The following is a 19,224-nucleotide window of genomic DNA, read 5'->3' on the forward strand; positions in this document are numbered from 1 at the left end:
AATAACAAAAAATTTCCGGAAATCATCTTAAAATAAATGGAAACGTAAACATGATGCATTAAACATGAATTTTAATCAAATATGTCTATTTTTGAAGATCTCGGAGCCATGAATCTGTAGGATTTGGAATCACTCAATTTCGAGTTCGTAGAGATAGATATAGATTTTTGAAGTTTTGATGAAACAAAAAATATTTAAAAAAAGTAGAAGAGAGAAAGTGACGAATTAAAAAACAAGAGAGAGAAAATTATGAATCTAAAAAAAAGTTATATTTATTTAAGGACAAATATGTAATTTTAACCCATTATAATCGATTATTTTTTTAAAATTCTCCAAACGTTGGTTAAATCTCAAACCTTGAGTTTAAGGTGGTCTAGTTAATTATAAAATTTTTTAATAAAATTGAAAGCGCGCGCACAAGAATAATTTCCCATTCCATTCATTGTTTAATTTAGAGAACAAGTTTGAGAAATACATTTGTCAATTTGCTCTGCAGAACTATTCTTTACTTCTGATTTCGTTTTGTATTATAGACTTATAGCTTAAGTTATAGTTAAACAAACTTAATATATATATATATGTATAAATGTATCGATTCAAAAAGTAAATAAATACTACAGAACAGAACCATTCAAGTAACAACTGCCAATAAAATTATGGACTCCGTTTTTGTGTGTTTTGATTTTGGATAAAAATGGTAATGATGTTACTCGAACTCGACAGCATAAATGAAATAAAAGCTTTTAATATTTTTCCTTCATGGGACCACAAAGTAGTGAATGCATGAAAATCCCCGACAGTTTGGGTCCCATTGCTTCACTACTAGTGATGTGAGTTTTTTTGTTTTTGTTTTTTTTTTTTTGAGAAACAAGTGGTGTGAGAGTGCACATTCCTAATTTTGCAAATTCACATCATTCTCGATGAGGCCACCCATTACCAAAAAGAAAAAAAATTGAAATTATTTGAGCTAGCTACCTAATTTTTAGATTTTACTTCGATAAATAGAGTTTTATAGGACTTAATTTTTTATTGTCTATAGTTTTGTTTAATTTATTCTTAGTCATTTATATATTCATTTAAAATAACGGTAAGATTGCCTGATTTTTAAAAATAGGATATTTATAGAATAGAAAATTTACTGTATAATTTCTCATTATAAAAAAAATCTTAAATTGACTCTCAATGAAACAAGTTGACTCATCTATATTCCATGCATATACTAAAAGAGCCGTGGTTCTTTTTAGCCTGAAAGATCAAATGAAAAAGTAAAATGTTTACAAATATGTCTTGTAGGACGCAATAATTAGCGTTGTCTAAAATGTGATGTTTGGAATGATTTGGTAACTTACAATTTTTTTTTATCTAATACTTTTTTGTGATCTTCTTCCAAAAAATTAATGAAATAACCGTTTGGCCAACAATCCACTAATTTTAGACAAAATGCTTACAAAATACAAAATGCTGTATATACACCCACGTGCGCGCGTGCCTCGGCATGGCTCATAACTTGTATGCTAAAAAATTACAAGTTAGTTACAAATAAAGGGGGAAAAAAAAAGTAATATACCATTCCGAAATCTATGCCATTTTTATTAATTTTATATGGTTAGAGTTTGACATAGCTCTTACCAAATTATAAAATAATTAAAAAAAAAACCTAACTAAACTAACTGACTATCTACGAGACTACGACCTGTTTGCCGGTGCTTTTATTGGCAGTTTTGGCACCAAAAATCCCGTTATGTTTGAGCCTACGCTCCCACTTATTGATTTTGGCATTCATATCTTAATTCTTTTATATTAATTGGGAACAGAGAAATATTTGTTGAAACCTCACGATCAAGAAACAGAGAGAGAGAGAGAGAGAGAGAGAGAGAGATCAAAAGAAGTATGCACTTACTGTCTCAGCTTCACTCAGATCTTCTTCCTTGCATTTCTTAGATCACACCGTTTTTTTTTATTTAAAAAAAAAAGAAGAAGAAGAAAGAAAAGGAATAAAGAGAATGTCGGTTTCGGCGATTTCGACAACCGTCGGATCGTTCCACGTGGCGCACGCTCGACCGCCGCGGTTCAGCATGTCCGTCCGATCCGGCGCCGTTACGGTGGCTCCGATCTTGACGAAGCTCCGAAACGACACAGCGACTCCTCTGCCGGTCCTCCGCCACGTGGCTGATGCAATGGCCGCCGATATGCGCGCCGGACTCGCATCCGACGGCGGAGACGGCCTCCAGATGATCCTCAGCTACGTCGACGCTCTTCCCACCGGGTAATACAAAACGACGCCGACTTGTTGTCGTTTTTCTTTTTGTTATTTCTTTCTCAGTCTTGTTATTCTCTCTACTGCATAGACTTTGACGATAGTTTAATATGCGTCGATTCAAGTTCAGCTCTGTTCATTTGCTTATGTGAATTGCATCATATGTATTTCAATTTTTTTTTTTTTTTTTTTTTTTTTAAATATAGGAACGAGAAGGGATTGTTTTATGCATTGGATCTGGGAGGAACGAACTTCCGAGTGTTGAGAGTGCAATTGGGAGGGAAAAAAGAGCGCGTGATTGCCACGGAATTTGAGCAAGTTTCAATTCCTCAGGATCTTATGTTTGGAACCTCTGAGGTCAGTTTTCCTCCTTTTATTTTTGGATGATTAATGTAATAAAATGTAATGCCATAAGAGTTAGTGTTGAAATTTTGAGATTATCAAGGATTTGCCCTTTTTTTTTGCAGCAACTTTTCGATTTCATTGCTTCTGGTTTGGTGAAATTTGCACAAAAGGAAGGAGGGAAGTTCCGCCTGGAAAGTGGTAGAACGAGAGAAATCGGGTTCACATTTTCGTTCCCGGTCAAGCAATTGTCCATCGACTCGGGCGTGTTGATAAAGTGGACCAAGGGCTTTGCAGTGTCCGGAACGGTAATTTCCGTCCAAACCCTGTCACACATCCTCGTAAATAAAAAACGATAAACATGATTTACGTTAGAATTCATATTATTATTTGACAGGCCGGGAGAGACGTGGTCGCTTGCTTGAATGAAGCCATGGACAGGCTTGGAGTAGAAATGCGCGTTTCTGCTCTGGTAACGATTCGCTCTTATCGAACTCTAGAGTTAGGTGTCAAATGAAATGATTGCTAACTTCTTGGGTTTTTTTTTTTTTTTTTTTTGGTGTGTGTGGATAATTTACAGGTGAATGACACAGTTGGGACATTAGCCGGAGCGAGATATTGGGACGATGATGTAATGGTGGCTGTGATTTTAGGCACCGGGACTAATGCTTGTTATGTAGAACGCTCCGATGCTATTCCCAAACAGCAAGGTCTTGTCTCATCCTCTGGAAAGACGGTAAAAAAAAACAGAAGAAAATTTTACTGTCTCCCTCTGGTTTTTGGACTTTTTTTTTTTTTTTTACGAACAATCGCAAATGAGGAAAAGGCATTTTTATTTATTTATTTATTTGTGTTTTCAGATCATTAACACAGAGTGGGGAGCGTTTTCGAACGGTCTTCCTTTGACTGTTTACGACACTGATATGGATGGTGCTAGCATCAATCCCGGCGAGCAGGTATATAGTCTTTTTTGGTATTCTTTTTTATTGTTCTTTTATGTTCTCTTTGTTGGGTTTGTTTTTGACATGTATGTTATTTAATGTTATGCACCGAACAATTGTGGAGGCAGATTTTTGAGAAGACGATATCAGGGATGTACCTCGGCGAGATCGTGCGGAGAGTTCTGGTGAAGATGGGCGAAGAAGCTGACTTGTTTGGTAAATCAATGCCAGAGAAACTCTCAACCCCTTTCATTCTCAGGTATTCACAGCGGATACAAGTATGATACCGAACTAATGTATCACATTATGATTCTTTTATCTCTACAGTCCGTGTATCATGATTATGAAAAACTCGCAGGACTCCGGATATGTGCACTATGCAACAAGACGTCTCTGACGATCTTCAGACCGTCGGGTCAGTTCTATACAACGTGGCTGGGGTGCGTACACTATCTTTATATCTACCTTTTCATTTGGACCCCTCTCATTTAAAAAATAGCGATTTGACCCCACGGAGATCTCAGTTGGAGTCGGATGTGAACGCGAGGAAAGTGGTGGTTGAGGTGTGCGACGCGATCGTGAGGCGAGGAGGCAGATTGGCAGGGGCGGGCATAGTCGGAATATTGCAAAAGATGGAGGGAGATTCGAGGGGCGTTGTGTTCGGGAAGAGGACTGTGGTGGCTATGGACGGAGGGTTGTACGAAAACTACCCTCAGTACAGACAGTATTTACAAGACTCTGTCACCGAGCTTTTGGGAGCCGAGGTTTCGAAGAACGTCGTGATAGAGCACACCAAAGACGGGTCCGGGATCGGGGCCGCCCTCTTGGCTGCCTCGAACTCTAAGTACCCCCATTGACTTTTAAGATTGTTTTCTTTTGTAAGAATGTAATTAATTGGTGTGTGTGTGTGTGTTTTTTTTTTTTGTTTGTTCTTCTCAGTAGTATATTTTGTTGATTGTTTGTTTCTGAGTATACTGGAATACATCTGTAAAGTATTCAATCATTCTTGTAGAGGCACTTTTATCGCCTCTTGTGTGGCTCTATAAAATATAAATTATGAGGTGAAATTCATAAGCAAAATTTATCCCTTGAAGTACTGCAAAATGTAGTCAAGAGTTTTGCCATGAAACATAAACATGATTTAGGGGTCAAACGTAACAGGTTTACCTAAAAACCTTTGATTAAATATCCGGAATCTTGTTGCATAGTACACATATCCGGACTTATGATACATCACCTTTATTAGGATTTTAGGTATAACCATATAAGATGATGTGCCATTTTACAAATGTGTAAGAGGTTTCAAATAATTTTTTGATCTTGTGGTTAATTTTTTTGGAAGTGTTAAAGTCGTTGATATACAATGTTGAAACTTTTTAATGGAAAATGGGTATCGTCAAAACCCACCGAAAAAACATTGCGCACAGGTCGGTTGTATTTAGGTTTCTTCTAATGTCCTAACATATATTAATCGTTCGAAAATTTCCATTGAAGACAAGCTGCCCGGTTTTGCAAGGCCTAAAGAATTGCTTGGTTATCTCCTTTGAATCTACACATATAATGGATTATGAAACATAAACGAATTTAATAGAAATAAAAATTAAAATTAGCTAATTTATTATGAAACTGTTTATAAAAAAAATTCACTATGTTTATTATGAGTTATATCTTAAACGTTTTTTTTTTCCTTTTTCTATCTATTGATGTTTCTTAAATCATTCAAGTTGGATTTTTTTATTTTTTATTTTTTATTTTTTATTTTTATTTTTTTTTGCGTGAAGTCATTCAAGTTGGATGACACATATACCTACATTTTCTCAATATCATCATCCAGCCGCGTTAATTTTACGTATATGTTCTATTTGATTGAAAAAAAAAATTGTTTTATTTCAAAAGGGCTATATTGTAGATAAATTTATGCTTTTGTAGCCTAAAATGATAAGAAATAAACCTATGGACCCATTAGCAAACTTAGAAACTTTACCTCATATAGCATCAGGCTGAATCATGGTTTAAAAAGTCGATGATTTTCGCCGATTTCCGGCGAAAAAGTCGCTGCCGGAGGGTGTCCGGCCGACGAAGACTGGTTTTCTCTATAATTAACTTTTGGAGTGAATCTCAAGTGTTTTGACCTGTGAGTTGTGACAATCTTTCTGGAAAAATGATTTATTTATGGGTTGTTAAGTTATATAGGCACATGGTTATAATGAATTGAGATATAGTCCACATTTTCGATAATTTCTTGTAAATAGTCAAGTTAACTTATTAACATATTAGTAAAAGACTTGTTTAATCCAGTCAAACATGTAAAAAATGTAGTTAATAGGCTGCCACGTATGCAAGTTGGCTATTTACAAAGTATTTACCAAATGTTGACTAATTTACAATTCTTATAGTTTAAGTGGCTTACTTAGCCAATTTTTTGTTTATTTTTTTGTTTAGCTGGTTACGTAAGCCACTTAAACTATAAGAATTGTAAATTAGTTAACCTTTGGTAAATACTTTGTAAATAGCCAATTTGCATACGTGGCAGTCTATTAACTACCTATTTTTTACATGTTTGACTGTGTTAAATAAGTCTTTTACTAATATATTAATAAGTACACTTGGCTATTTACAAGAAATTAACTAAAAATTGGCTATTTCTCAATTCACTATAGCCGCGTGGCTATATAACTTAATAACCTAACAAAAATAAGGTTACGATTGCTTGAGATTCTATAAATAAAAGTTAATGGAAACTAATTTTCCAAACTGGTAAAAGTTCCAGGGACCATATACAAATAAGCCTATCAATATATACTATAATATATATTAAAAAAAAAATGTTTGTATAGCTTCCACTAATCCGATTTTATTTTTTATTTTTTTAAATACACAACACGTAGACCGAATCCGAAAACAATTGAGCGGAATAAAATAAAATAAAATAAAAGAAAAAGAAAAACCCTACTTAAAAGTTAAACCTCACTCATCTCTCTATCTCTATAAATACCAACCTAATATACTACGTTCACTCATAATATTATTGATAATGGAGATCACAACTGCGTTAGAAATCTACGGCTTGACGGCTTGGCTTCAAGCCATGGCGTTCTCAACGTGGCACGACCACAACGCCGCCGATCTCCAGCCTTGGTGGGCCGTGGCTTTGGGGTTGACTCTACAAACCTGTGCCTTTGACTTCTTCATTCTCTTCGCCTATCAACGGCAACGCTACAGCGACGCCGCCGATCGTCGCCTTTTCTTGCTCCTCCAGTTCATCGTCTTCAGCCTCGTCGCCTTCCAGGCTGGCATTCTCTACTCGTTGACCCGACCCGAATTGGTCAACTGCCCGTTGAACAGCTACGTTGTGATTCCCTTCTTTCGCTTCGCGTTCAATAAGTTTAGGTCGCTCGATGTTTTGTCGTTTATCGTCCTCGCTATCAGACTCTCGCGTCTTATGACTCTTATCACGATTTCTGGATCAATGCATGCCTGGTGAGTTGATTTTTTTATTTTTTGTTTATTTTTTATGTTGTTGGTTATTATTATTATTATTCGTTTAATTTCTTTTTTTGGTTTTTGGTCTTGTTGTCAATAGGTTTATTGATGATGAAGAAGAACAAGAATATCTTGATGACTGTGAGAAAGAAGATGGCTTGAACTTGAAGGCTCCGCTGCTAGGAGTATAGAGATTTTCTTTTTTGCAATTTTTTTTTTCTTTTTGGACGAGTATTTTTTTTTTTGTTGTTGATATATGAGCTTAGTAATTTAGTATAGATTGCTATTATTTGCAAGAGCACCATGGAAAGCCTTGAATTTTAGTACTTTTTCCTATAAGCGTTAGTTTAATTATATAGTTATTTTTCACATTTATTTCGATTTTTTTCAATTGTTATCGCCGTGGAGAATGGAGAATAGCCAAAAAGATTGGCTTGAGAAGAAAAGATGATATAAAAGACTAATAGCTTGTTTGTACATTAGACTAAATAACTTAGGGGCCGTTTGGTTTAGTTTTCTAAACTCGTTTTCTGTTTTTAAATTATGTTTTCTGATTCTAATTTTTAAATTTAAAAAACAAATTTAGAATTACGTTTCAGAATATTTTAAACGTTGTTTGGTTATGTTTTTCATTCAATTGTATAGAGATAAAATAGAAAACAATTTTTCATTGTTTTCTGTTTTCTAAATAAATTTCAAAGAAAACAGAAACATAATTCTAAATCTGTTTTCTGAATTTATAACCAAACAGTTTTTCTAAAACTGTTTTCTAGAATTTAGAATCAGAAAACAGAAAACAGGAATAGAAAACATAACCAAACGGGGCCTTAAGCTTTATTTTCAGAAGAATTATTTTCAAATCGTTTCCATTAGTTATGGGCGATTATTATCGTATCGTATATCATTAACACGTCAATTATAGAATCTACTCGATCTCAAACTACACAATTAAAAAAAAGATTGACTTATTATTATTTTTGGGCTAATGTCAAAGTTATTTGACTCGAGCTGGCATTATTACGTCTTTGAAATCTAATGATAGCAAAGGGAAAAAAAAAAAGAAAAAGTTATCATATTAATAAATGCAAGTACATTGTAGCATTAATAACACCTTTGAAAATGTTTATGAAATCAAAGAGGCACAGCACAGGTCAAGCACAAGGGTATAACCGTCTTATTGAATAAAACTAGGGGTTATTTGGTAGTTTAAGGCAGCTTGAAAAGGAAGATCGCAATTCGCGAGTCACGCAACGAACGTGACTCCTCAAATGAAATCAATCAAATCATCAGAATCCCAAAATTACTCGAAAGAAATATCGAAGAAAATCCTCTCTCTATTGCGGTGAAGAAAGCACAGTTGAGACTTGAGTCTGAGCAGAGCAGAGCAGAGCGATATCTTCGTACAAAAGCGCGGCGATTCCTAGCCACGTGTCAACCATCCACGAAAAAAATCAGATTTCAGTTACGGAATAAGAAAATCGATTCTATCAGACGGTCACACGCTGGAATGGGACTTTTGTCCGACGTGGATGCCACGTGGGACATAATTTGTCTCGTGCTCCAGGAACAATCTAACGGCTGTGGTGGGCCATGGATTATCAACCGTCCGATTGCGAAAAGATGGCCGTTTTTGGCGATGCATTAAATCATGATTTTTACGGTGCGAAGCAAAGCTTTGGTCTTTCCGTCCCATCGACTTTTTTTCAAGGAAAAATAAGAGAGACTCACACACTAGACTAGAGCTTCAAGCTCGTTAATAAAATAATTAAATGAACAAATAAATGGATTTAATTTTTTTTTTTCTTTCTATGAAACCTCAATGATCACGGACTCGAAGCTTTCTAATATCTTCTACACCTGAGTAAGTCTGATTTTTATTTATTTTTTTAATCGTTTCATTTGTTATAAATGTGGTAAGGTTCGACGAGATTCGACCAATAACTGCTTTCATTTATTGCTTTCGTGTTTGGCTTTGGTATTCCAATTAATTCCAAGGATTACGATTTACGATCTCTCTATCAATATCTCTGTGTTTTTCACGAGCATTGTGAGTCTTCTTTTTTTTCCTTTTCCACTCACTTTCCTCTTTATTGATGATGTTGTTGTTGCTGGCTTGAGTTGAGTCTATATATATATATATATATAGAGAGAGAGAGAGAGAGAGAGAGAGAGAGAGAGAGAGAGAGAGTTTTCATTTTATGTACTTCGTTCTTCTTTTTTCATAAAGCACTTGATTCTCTCTGGAGTCTGTACTACGCACTGGTTCATAAGTTTTCCTTTGTTTTTTTTTTTCCCTAGCTCAATAGGTGAAATGAGATCTCTGAAGAGTAGAAATTAACTTTGGAAAGTCTCAAATGGAATTCTCTCTTTCTTTCATGAAAATCCCAAAGGCCTAACGTTTTTTTTTTTTTTTTTTTGGTTTTCTTTCGGCGAGCTTTTCGCTAATAAAATAAATTCACAGCTATGTTTTCTCTCTCTTGTACGTTGTTTGTTTTACACAACGGAAATTGATTTTATCTTCTCTCTTTTCCTTTTCTTTTAATAAAAATCTTGTTCTGTAACTGAAGAAGAAGAAGATGAAATAGTAGAAGAAGAAAGAAAAGATCTGGAATCAAAAGCTTTGACAGTCGCTTTTGGCGATCGATTTCCCGAGCTAATAATCCAAAGCCGAAATCCATTAAAGGTTTCGAAAATGGACAAAGGAGGAAGAGACGCGAAGAGTCGTGGAGCGATTCGGTACAAGCATTCCAAGCGCAAGCTCTCTTCCGGTGAATTTACCAAACTCTCCTTCTCTCTATCTTTCTCTTCTGTCCAATCCTCTGTTTTTCTCATCTTTAAATTTCTGTGCGTTTGAATTGTCTGTGGTGCAAACAAACAAAAATATTCAATATTGTAATTGTCGTTATCTGAAATATACCTCTCTCGTTCAGTAACTGATAAATGAGAGTCGCAGATAACGCGTGTCGCTTAATATACCTATCACCTTTTCTTCTTCTTTTTCTTTTTCTTTTTTTTAATTTCATTAAATTCGCGTATATGTGTGGTGTTGTGATTACAAGGCGTTTTGAGTAGTAGTGAAGCGAAGATAGAGAAGAAGGTTAGAAAACTGAGCTCTGTTGTTCGAAGATCGAGTTTGAGCAACGAAGATTGCGAAATGGAAAGCATCGGAGACGAAGATGAGCTGCCAAGTTTTGTTGGTAAAAACACCAATATCAGCAAGAGAAAGGTTTGTCTTATCTATAAAATATAAAATAAAAAAGCAAGTATTTTATTTTTATTTTTATTTTTATTGTTTTTTATTACTTTATCTGGATTATGCAGTTCTTTGATGATTGCAATGGCGTTGGTCATGCCTCTGTTCCTAGAAGATTACGTTCAGGTTGAGCCTCAACTTTCATGAATTTGGCGTTTTTTGTATTTTTATTTTTAATAGCTAGTTAATCATTCCAAATTGAAAGATCATTTTCTTTATTTTTTGTAATGAAAAAAAAAAACACTATCGATTTTTGTTTGAAATACTATTTGTCGTAGTGGGATTCAGGAAATTGTCCCACTTTATTTTATTTTATTTATTTTATTTTTTTGCTGTGTCTGTGTGTATATATCTTGGGTAGTAGTAATAGTACTAGACTATAGTTCTGGATTAGGACCGAAGCAATACTGAACTTTTGCTTTTTCATTCCTTTTATTTTTCATCTCTTTCCAAAGAGAATGATTCTGTGCCTTTCTTTTTCTTTGATTTAAACTTATATTCCGATCCTATGACTGTGATGTTGAAATGATTCTTTGTGTGTGTGTGAGTGTCTGGGGTTTCACCTTTTTTTTCTTTCTTTCTGAGCCCTCACGCTCGTAAAGCTGATACTTGAATAGAAAAGCGTTTTGATGTAAAATGGCGGTTATGATATTAAAGGATGGCTTTGACTTTCTTAAACCATAATAAATAAGTTTGGTTCATTTTGTCATCAGCAATGACGAAGCGTTGCCGTGATTCTAAATCTCCTCCTTTGCCTCATCCAAAGAAAGTCAAACCCCTCGAAAGAGATGGGAAAAAATCAACCATGAAGAAGCCCAAGTCAAATATGGTAAGATAATAACTTTTGTACTTACCATTACAACGGTTTCTTGTATAACTGATGTTGGGACTTTTTTTTGGTGAAGAGACAAGGAAAGTCAGAAAGGTGCTCAAAAGGAGTTCTTTCTGGGCCGATCACGAAAGACGAGGAAGAAGTAGCGGAAACCTTGTTTGCTTTGGCCGGACTGTTTGCCGACAAGCCCAAAGGAAAGCCTGAGTTATTGGATCCTAATCCTTCACAAGTTTCGGTGTCGAACGATAGTCCACCGGCAATTCAAGGTTTCTCATTATTCTTCAGCTTCGTTTTAATTCCCGAATCTTGTATCTTTTTCACGTGTGTTTTATGCGAGTTTTGTTATTGCTTTCGCAGTTTCAGAGAAACTCGGCATCTCGGCTCGCTCCTCGATTGCCACTGAAGCTGTTGTTGCTTCACTGACTGCTGAGAGATTATCGGAGAATCTGAAATCCGAGTCTTGGAATCAACCCAACTTGGCGTACTCCGAGAAACTCCATTTGCCGCCGAATGATTCTTCTTCAGCAAAGATTAAAGAGCAGCGTGATGAAAAAGCTTTGCACCGTTCTTCTGCCGAGTTCAGCAATCCTTCTGACCAGCTGTCTGATTTCAGGTTAACAAAACCCAGCTTCCTTTTTAGTAGTAATTTGTTTCCCTGAATGTGTTTTATGATTTTCAATCAGATCAAGGCATGCCCTGCAAAAGAACGGTTCATTATCTGAAAGAAAACCAGAAATGCTATCCGAGATGGTACGCACACACACAGTTTACCAAGTGTAAATCTTTTTCCTTTTTTGGGTCTGTGAAATCTCAAACTACTATATGGTATTGTTTTAGGCTACCCCGATTGGGTGTCAATTGGAACTACACCAAAAACTCGAGTCCAAGAAAAGTGGTAAGTTCTCTTTTCTGCTAAAAAAATCGCGCGTATTTTGTTCTTATAATAACATTTTCTGCTCTGATCTCTTGGATATAAAGGTATGGCATTGTGGCCCAAATCGCCATCAACAACTTTTCCAAAGGCTCCCCGAGCAGACGATCAACCTTTGCCGTAACTTTCCTATTTACTCTTAAATCCATATCTTTCTAAATCAGTACATAATCCAACTTTCACTCATGCTTTGAGAGCTATATATATCAGGTCATCTGCTTCAAAATTACCTGCGTGGCTTGACGCAGCATGTTTGGGATCTCAACGTACCTCCGCCAAAAACGATTCTGTTGCAAAGGTGAAGAAAGAACCAATTAATTTTTTTTTTTTTTTAATTCGACTTCAAAAATTGATGTTTAGAATCAAACCATACACAGGTTTGCGAAGTCCCGGCTGATCGACGACTATCAAAGAGGTGTGCAATGCATGTCCGTATATGTCATTTGATTCAAACTTTACGAACTTCGGACAGCAAAGCAAGATTGTCGCCCCATTTGCAAAGTCAAACGAGAGCTCGTGAAGGATTGAACCGAGTAGTTCCATCGACGACTAACGGCTTTAATGGATATGGGATCAGCGTAACCCCAATTGTTTCTGCTACTAATGTTCACCCGAGTTCGAATCTATCGGAGATTGGGATTCTCAATCAGACCAACAATCGGGACCGCCCTCAATCTGCTGCAGCGTCGGAGGTGTCCAGCTGGCAGAAGCAGGTGAATTTTTCTCAGCAATGAAACCATTGATTCTTATACTTTTTTTAAATCTATATATTTATGTAATTCTGGTTGTTCTGTGGTTTTTGGCAGAGCTTTGATATGTTTATGTCGCTAGCTCGAGATAGTTCTGGTAGATCTAGACACGGAGGATCAGAGTCGAATCCTTATCTGGCTTCGCTTGGGCAACACCAATTCGGGGCGTCTTTCTCTTTGCCTCAGCCGTGCTATAACTCCTCCTCCGGCCATTTTCCTACATTACAGCAGGTTTGTCACCGTCGATTTTCTCTTCTTAAAAAATACAATTATTAAAGCTAGCAAATCTTGAGCGAAGGTTAATTTATATACTTGCAGGTCCAAATGCAACTACAGTCCCATATTACACCGCTGTACGGTGCACAGGGTGGTCCACAGGGAACGATTAAACACCATATTCGTCATCAACAAGAATTTAGTGAATATTATAACAGGGAAGAGAAACCGATGATTCAGTTTCTAAGCCTTCAAAGTGGTGGTCCGACATCTCCGCTGCCACATCAGCAACAATTTCCGATGACCGTCGCTTCGTTGCCATTTTCGGCCGGAAAAGTCGACCGCGGAGGAGGATTCTGTACGAATGTTCCGTTGGCATTGCAGTTACTATGCACAGATCGTCGTTGATTTCGAAGTAACAGATTATTTTATTCTTTTTAAATCATGTTTGGATTTGTGGCTCGGGTACCATACTAGGCTTAGGTATGGGTATGGATGATGAGTAAATACAGAAGTGAAAAAAAATTGAACTAAATATAGTTTATGGTTATTGTCCAATTGTTAGGCAGATCAAATATGTCGAGTAGGAACCTTTTACCTTGTAAAGACAAATATAGAAGTACTCAAGTCTCCAAATATATGTATGAGAAACGAACCTTTGTATAAGATTGAAAAAGACGTTGTTTTGCCAATTATCTATTTGGGTTTGAGCGATAAAAAAATTCGTTGACTTTTGGTCCCTCATATTGTGACTTATTGTTAGTTGTTTTTTTCCTTGCGAATTTTTCCGTGGAGTGAATTCTACAAACTAACTAGGACGTGAATGGACTTGAAGAAACCACAGATTTGAATATGTAAAAAATTGCGAACACGCTTGAAATGTTTCAAAGTAATAAGCACAAGAACCTGAATAGAACGCTTGTTCATGTATATATATATCCTATACTGAGTACAAGTACAATGGAGATCAGGAAGAGGGATCAATTTCTAAAGTGAAGTTACATGGAAAGATTGCAGGAATAATCGAGTAACAAATTTCCACTGAAAAGCCACCCAAAACGGAACAGCGAGTCCAACAAAATATTCACGACCACAAAACTTCACTCTAGCTTTTCCAGTTCTCCCATCCTTTCTATAATTGCCTGCAAAAGTTACATGAGTCAAAATCTCATTGCGAAACAAATTACATTAAAATATTTAATCATCAAGAATCTCTGAAATGATCTTCAATGAAGCCAATACATAAACAGAAGTATATAAAAATAACAAGGAAAAAGCCAAAAGTTAAGTAACCACAGAACATAAAACGAGATCAAACAAGTGCTTTAGTAGAACAAACCGAGCAGTGAACTATCTCTATTTATACATACACAGGAAAAACGAGGTTTAGCGATGAAAGTGATGATAAAAGAGGGAAGAATTAGGGAAAACCCAATTGATTAGTCCAAAGAAGTATGTATTACAGAACTCAGGGTATGCACACCTTTTTGCTTGTTTCCTGAAGTTCTCCAGCAAGGATGAACTCGTCAAGTATTAGATAGACCTTCACAGAGACACACGAATTATTCGGATGAACAGTACATAACAAGTTCAAAGCAAGAAGATTTGGTTCAAATGTAAATGGCCACGTGGATGGATATTAATGATAGAGAGGACAGAACTTCATGGTAAGCAAAGCTAACCTTGTGAAAGTTGAATACTAAATCAAGCTCGCACACATTGCTGAAGAAATGGTCCAAGATTTCGACAAACAAGTGAATGCACTCCAAATAGGCCAACTCATTATCGGTTATGTCCACACAAAGAGAGAAGAACAACCCCGCGTAACGCCTGTAAATCACCTTGTGTGTACGGAACTACAACATTTTTCGTAAAAGCAATTCAGAAATACCCATTGTAATAGTACAAACAAGTCAAGAGTGCACATAAACCAAATATCATTCATCCCCGAAAATCCCATCTTACTTTTCCGATTTGAATCAAGAGCCAAATTCTTTAAACCCTGTCCCTAAACTTCAAGTCTTAGTTAGGCTTTTGCACATACTAGCACATTTTTAGCAGCTAAAGTGACAGAGATTCAGAAACAAACTGGTGATCAAAATAAGATCAAATCTGAGCCTTGAAATTCTCAGTTTTGACAGCTAGATGTGCACAATTAAGATCAAACTAAAACCACTGCTTAGACTTCTAAACGAATTTAAAGAATCACGTGCAGACTTTACAAAACTAAAAAATGATATCATCAATGGTAACCAATAACCTAACAATATGATCAACATGCCAATCAAGATCAATAGGTGAGAACTCCAATTCTGATTACATTCTGTAAAACAAGGTTAAGTTAGCGAAATCAGTACCTCGACAAAGTTTGTGAATTTGGGATCTCTATTGACAACCAAACGATGAACCTGCAAGATCAAAGTAAAAAATCGCTTCTCAATTTGTTGCGAAATAATCAAATAAAAACGCGACGAGAAACGATAACGCACCTCATATTCGACCTTGTGCTTCTCGGTATCCTCGAGAGGAACGTAGTACTTTGCGAGACGGGTCTTTCCCTGCCGATTCTGTAACAGAATGAATCGGATCTACAAAATTCAAACATAATCCCCATTAATTGTCACATGCTTTCAACCCTGTAAGAAAATCGTACGAGAAAATCGGAAGTGAGGCATAGGGAAACAGAGAAGCTTGGTTACCATTTTTAATGGAGGTTGAGAAAATTTAATTTACGTCGATTTTAGCAAAGAGAGAGTCACGCGATTAGAAGAAGAAGAAGAAGAAGAAGAAGTTGTAAGAAGTGCTACGGTGTTTCTGCTGCAGACAAAGACGACCCCTTCCTATTCATCGTGACCGTTGATCTTGTTTTAAACGACCGGTCGCTATGGATGTCGTTTTATAAGTATGTCGTTTTTCACAGCTCCCGGAATAAACATGAAAAAAAAAAAAAAAAATTGCTTAATTTGCCACCAATTTTATAACATTTTCCCATTTTCCACCAAAATACTAATTTTTCCCAAAATGTCATCATCTATGTCAACAATATTGACATCTATGTTTGCCCTTCACTATTAGATGTCAACATTGTTGACATCTATGTGGCATTTTGAGAAAAATTAGTTTTTTGGTGGAAAATGAGAAAATGTTATGAAATTGGTGGCAAATTAAACAATTTCTCAAAAAAAAAACAAAAAAAAAAAAAATTATGAGAGCCCTTATATTAATTACCATTTCCTTTGTTGTAGCATGCTTCAGTTAGGTCAATGCCTTTTTTAATTTCTCTCGAAGATATATCTCACGTAAAATTTAACACTAAAAATAATTATTAATTTGACAAAAAGCTTAGAAGATTCCAGCTAAAAAAATGGCATAGAAATAACATGCCCCGTCTTTTTTACGTTTTGTTACATTAACCTCACATTTGATCAATTGGAATAGGGGGAGTAGTAACACTTGAGACAAACCTCCCCATAAAAAATAACTTCAATTTTACATATAGTTTAAAATTGAAGTTAGTAACAAACTTAGGAGGGGCATAAAAACATACGCTTAAAAAAAATTAGACAATTGATGTCAGCCTTTTATTGCCTTATAGATAACTAGCTATCTTTTTCACCTTTTATTCAAATTTGCATATTTTTATGGGTAATTTAGCAAAATAGCCAACTTAAACGCTTAGAATTGCTAAATAGCCAAGGTTTTGTAAATATTAGGTAAATAGCCATTTTTATATATTTACAAACGTAAATATCAAGTAAATAGTCACTGCCATATTAAGCCACGTCATCATTTATGGCTATTTACCTAATATTTACAAAACCTTGGCTATTTAACAATATCAAACATTTAAGTTGACTATTTTTCTAATTTTTTGTATTTTTATTTAGGCTTATTTTGTTCGATTTTTAAGATGTAGATCAAAGTTATCAAAGCCGAATATTTACACACACACACACAAATTATTACATATATATAAAAAGAAAAAAACTTTTACTATTTATCTAAAAACGTTTTACGATTGACGGTAAAGCAAATTTATCCTTTCAAAGTCATAATAATTACATTACTGCCATCCGAATAAAAATTAAAATAGTTGTGCTGCCGATGTGTTGCCATTGGATGATTTTTTAGACTCTTCCACGTAATACTTTCATTTCATCCATACTCATTTCACTATTTGGGCTAAAGTCAAATCACAATTTTATATTTACAATTACAAAACAATAACATTAGTTTCCATTCTACACATAAAATAAGCAAAAAATAACCTTCCACGAAAAAATAAATAAATAAATAAATTACAGTTGGATATTTTTTTGGACATTTCCAGAGTTCGTCTTTCTAATCTGGCACCTAGTCCAAGTCTTACATATTTATACACACCTCCTGACCCCTTGACCCCATAAACAAGCACTTCGACTCCATTCACTCCACCATTCTTCCTGAACTCTTCAAATCTAGAGCTGATTTTCACAGGTCCCAGTCTCATCTAAAGCTGGTCATGTAGAGCCTGTGAAATTGGATCCCTTGGTCTCGTCCCATATTTTGCAAGAAATGAGACTCTCGGAACCATAAAAAATGGCACCTAAAAAATCTCGGAACCATGTTTCACGGTACCAAAAATTCATGGTACCATATTTCGCAGTTCCGAGATTTCCATATTTTCCATTTTTTTCTTTTATTAAAATAAAAGAAAAATTCTCATATTTTCAATTAAAAAATTACAACTTAAAAAAATGGTGCTAAACGGGGATCCCAGTTCCATCCCATTTGACGGATGATTCCAGGATAAAGGTTCCGGTATCATATTTAGTAATATCATTTTTTTCTCATTTTTAATATGGTGTGATAATACGGAAAATGAGGTCCCGCGGGATCACATATGACCAGCTTTAATCTCATCCTACCTGACTTCACCTTTTTTTTATGTGTTCTTCAAAACTACAATAAATTAACATCAGGTCATACCCAAACCCACCAATTTTTGAAGATTCTAGTTCTTTGTTTTTAACCTAATAAAAAATTGTTAATAGCTTGTCTAAGAGAAGAAGTACCCTCAAAATAAAAAATTGCTCCCATGAAACCTTCTCTTCTAACGGAGATTGTTCGTTGATACATGATCCAAGCCATTCAGGTTTTTCTTTTTTCTATTCGATCCATTATTAGTATTACTTAATTGCAACGCAAACCGGATGAACATGATTTTGCTCTTAGCAATCATTAAATCCTATAAACTCATGTACATTTTTTGAAATGAGAAAAGAAAAAATTATATGTGGTGGAACAAAATATCTCTCATTTTCCGCTCAAATAAATTTTTCACCTTGTTGTTTGTATGTTATTGTCAATCTTTCATGCGATTGTCGTGACGATGAAGTCTAAACATGTGGAAAGTAAAGAAGTAAATTCGGTTAATTAAATATTTATTATTTATTTTTTAATTGAACTTAATCAGATAAAATTGACTGCTCAATTAATTTTAACTGAATCTTCGATTAAAATTAACTGTTCGGCTAATTTTAACCGAGTATATTATAGTTTAATTGAGGTTAATCGAATTTTCTCAATAAATAACGTAATATAATTAATGTTGTAATTATTGCTGATATAAATGAGATTGTTGGTTTCGATCAACCCGATTAACTGGGAGGAATTGTTTTAGGTTAACCGATAATTTCGGTTATAAATTAAGCACAATTAACCGAAGTTTCTTCTTGATTGGAAAGCAATACCTTTGTTAAACTTTCTCGTAAACATTTAGCTCGTAGTTGAAGAAAACATATTGCATTCTCTTTATATAGTATTTTGAGCTTGCGAATTTGATGTAAAGAATCCATGTGGGATTTTTTTTCCTCATTTGTTATTTTTTTTTTTTTTAGAAAGAACGACGTAAGATTTTATCGTCTATGAAGATTTTATATGCTCCAATAGAATTTTGGTGCATTTTTCTGCTTTGTTGTTTTTTAATACGAGGGAAGAGGGTATTATTGTGTTACTAATTTTTTTTATTGAGTGTTATATATACTAAGTAGGATGACATAAGAACAAATTATACATGTAACATATTTACTCAAAATTCGCTTTTGGACTTCAAGCAATAAGAAAAAGAAAAGGTAGATTAAAAAAAAAAAAAGAAGAGCTAAATATACATATTCGCCATTTAAGGCTAGACAAAATACAGGAAAGCAAACAGAAAAAGAAAACCCGACATGAGCGTATA

General features: G+C 35.1%; 3 protein-coding genes across 4 annotated transcripts; 2 read left to right on the top strand and 1 right to left on the bottom strand.

Annotated features, from left to right (window-relative positions):
• The first annotated feature begins 1,723 nt into the window (after positions 1-1,723).
• HXK3 (hexokinase 3) lies at positions 1,724-4,620 on the top strand. Its single transcript, XM_089619538.1, has 9 exons — positions 1,724-2,266; positions 2,464-2,614; positions 2,725-2,907; positions 2,997-3,071; positions 3,180-3,335; positions 3,460-3,555; positions 3,669-3,799; positions 3,899-3,980; positions 4,065-4,620. The coding sequence occupies exons 1-9, from the start codon at positions 2,004-2,006 to the stop codon at positions 4,395-4,397; spliced, it is 1,470 nt and encodes a 489-aa protein (XP_089475664.1). The 5' UTR covers positions 1,724-2,003; the 3' UTR covers positions 4,398-4,620.
• Positions 4,621-8,700: 4,080 nt separating this feature from the next.
• LOC149392452 (uncharacterized) lies at positions 8,701-13,744 on the top strand. 2 transcript variants are annotated; one of them, XM_089620850.1, is made up of 14 exons: positions 8,701-8,884; positions 9,591-9,791; positions 10,083-10,249; positions 10,345-10,402; positions 10,990-11,105; positions 11,182-11,374; positions 11,466-11,721; positions 11,792-11,858; positions 11,946-12,003; positions 12,087-12,159; positions 12,250-12,337; positions 12,417-12,752; positions 12,846-13,019; positions 13,107-13,744. In XM_089620850.1, exons 2-14 carry the CDS (start codon positions 9,716-9,718, stop codon positions 13,410-13,412), a joined length of 1,968 nt encoding a protein of 655 aa, XP_089476976.1. In that variant the 5' UTR covers positions 8,701-8,884; positions 9,591-9,715; the 3' UTR covers positions 13,413-13,744. The 2 variants fall into 2 exon arrangements, with proteins under 2 accessions (XP_089476976.1, XP_089476977.1); XM_089620851.1 differs by lacking the exon at positions 8,701-8,884 and adding an exon at positions 9,004-9,070.
• An 87-nt stretch (positions 13,745-13,831) lies between these two features.
• LOC149392453 (SNARE-like superfamily protein) lies at positions 13,832-15,840 on the bottom strand. The gene is made up of 6 exons (XM_089619559.1): positions 15,704-15,840; positions 15,494-15,592; positions 15,362-15,412; positions 14,687-14,860; positions 14,488-14,547; positions 13,832-14,146 (listed from the first exon to the last, which is right to left on the bottom strand). Exons 1-6 carry the CDS (start codon positions 15,704-15,706, stop codon positions 14,105-14,107), a joined length of 429 nt encoding a protein of 142 aa, XP_089475685.1. The 5' UTR covers positions 15,707-15,840; the 3' UTR covers positions 13,832-14,104.
• Between the last annotated feature and the right edge of the window lie 3,384 nt (positions 15,841-19,224).

Source organism: Urtica dioica, chromosome 7 (assembly GCF_054948205.1).
Source record: "Urtica dioica subsp. dioica isolate 48M chromosome 7, U.dioica_male_clone48M_v1_H2, whole genome shotgun sequence".
Classification (NCBI taxonomy): Eukaryota; Viridiplantae; Streptophyta; class Magnoliopsida; order Rosales; family Urticaceae; genus Urtica; species Urtica dioica.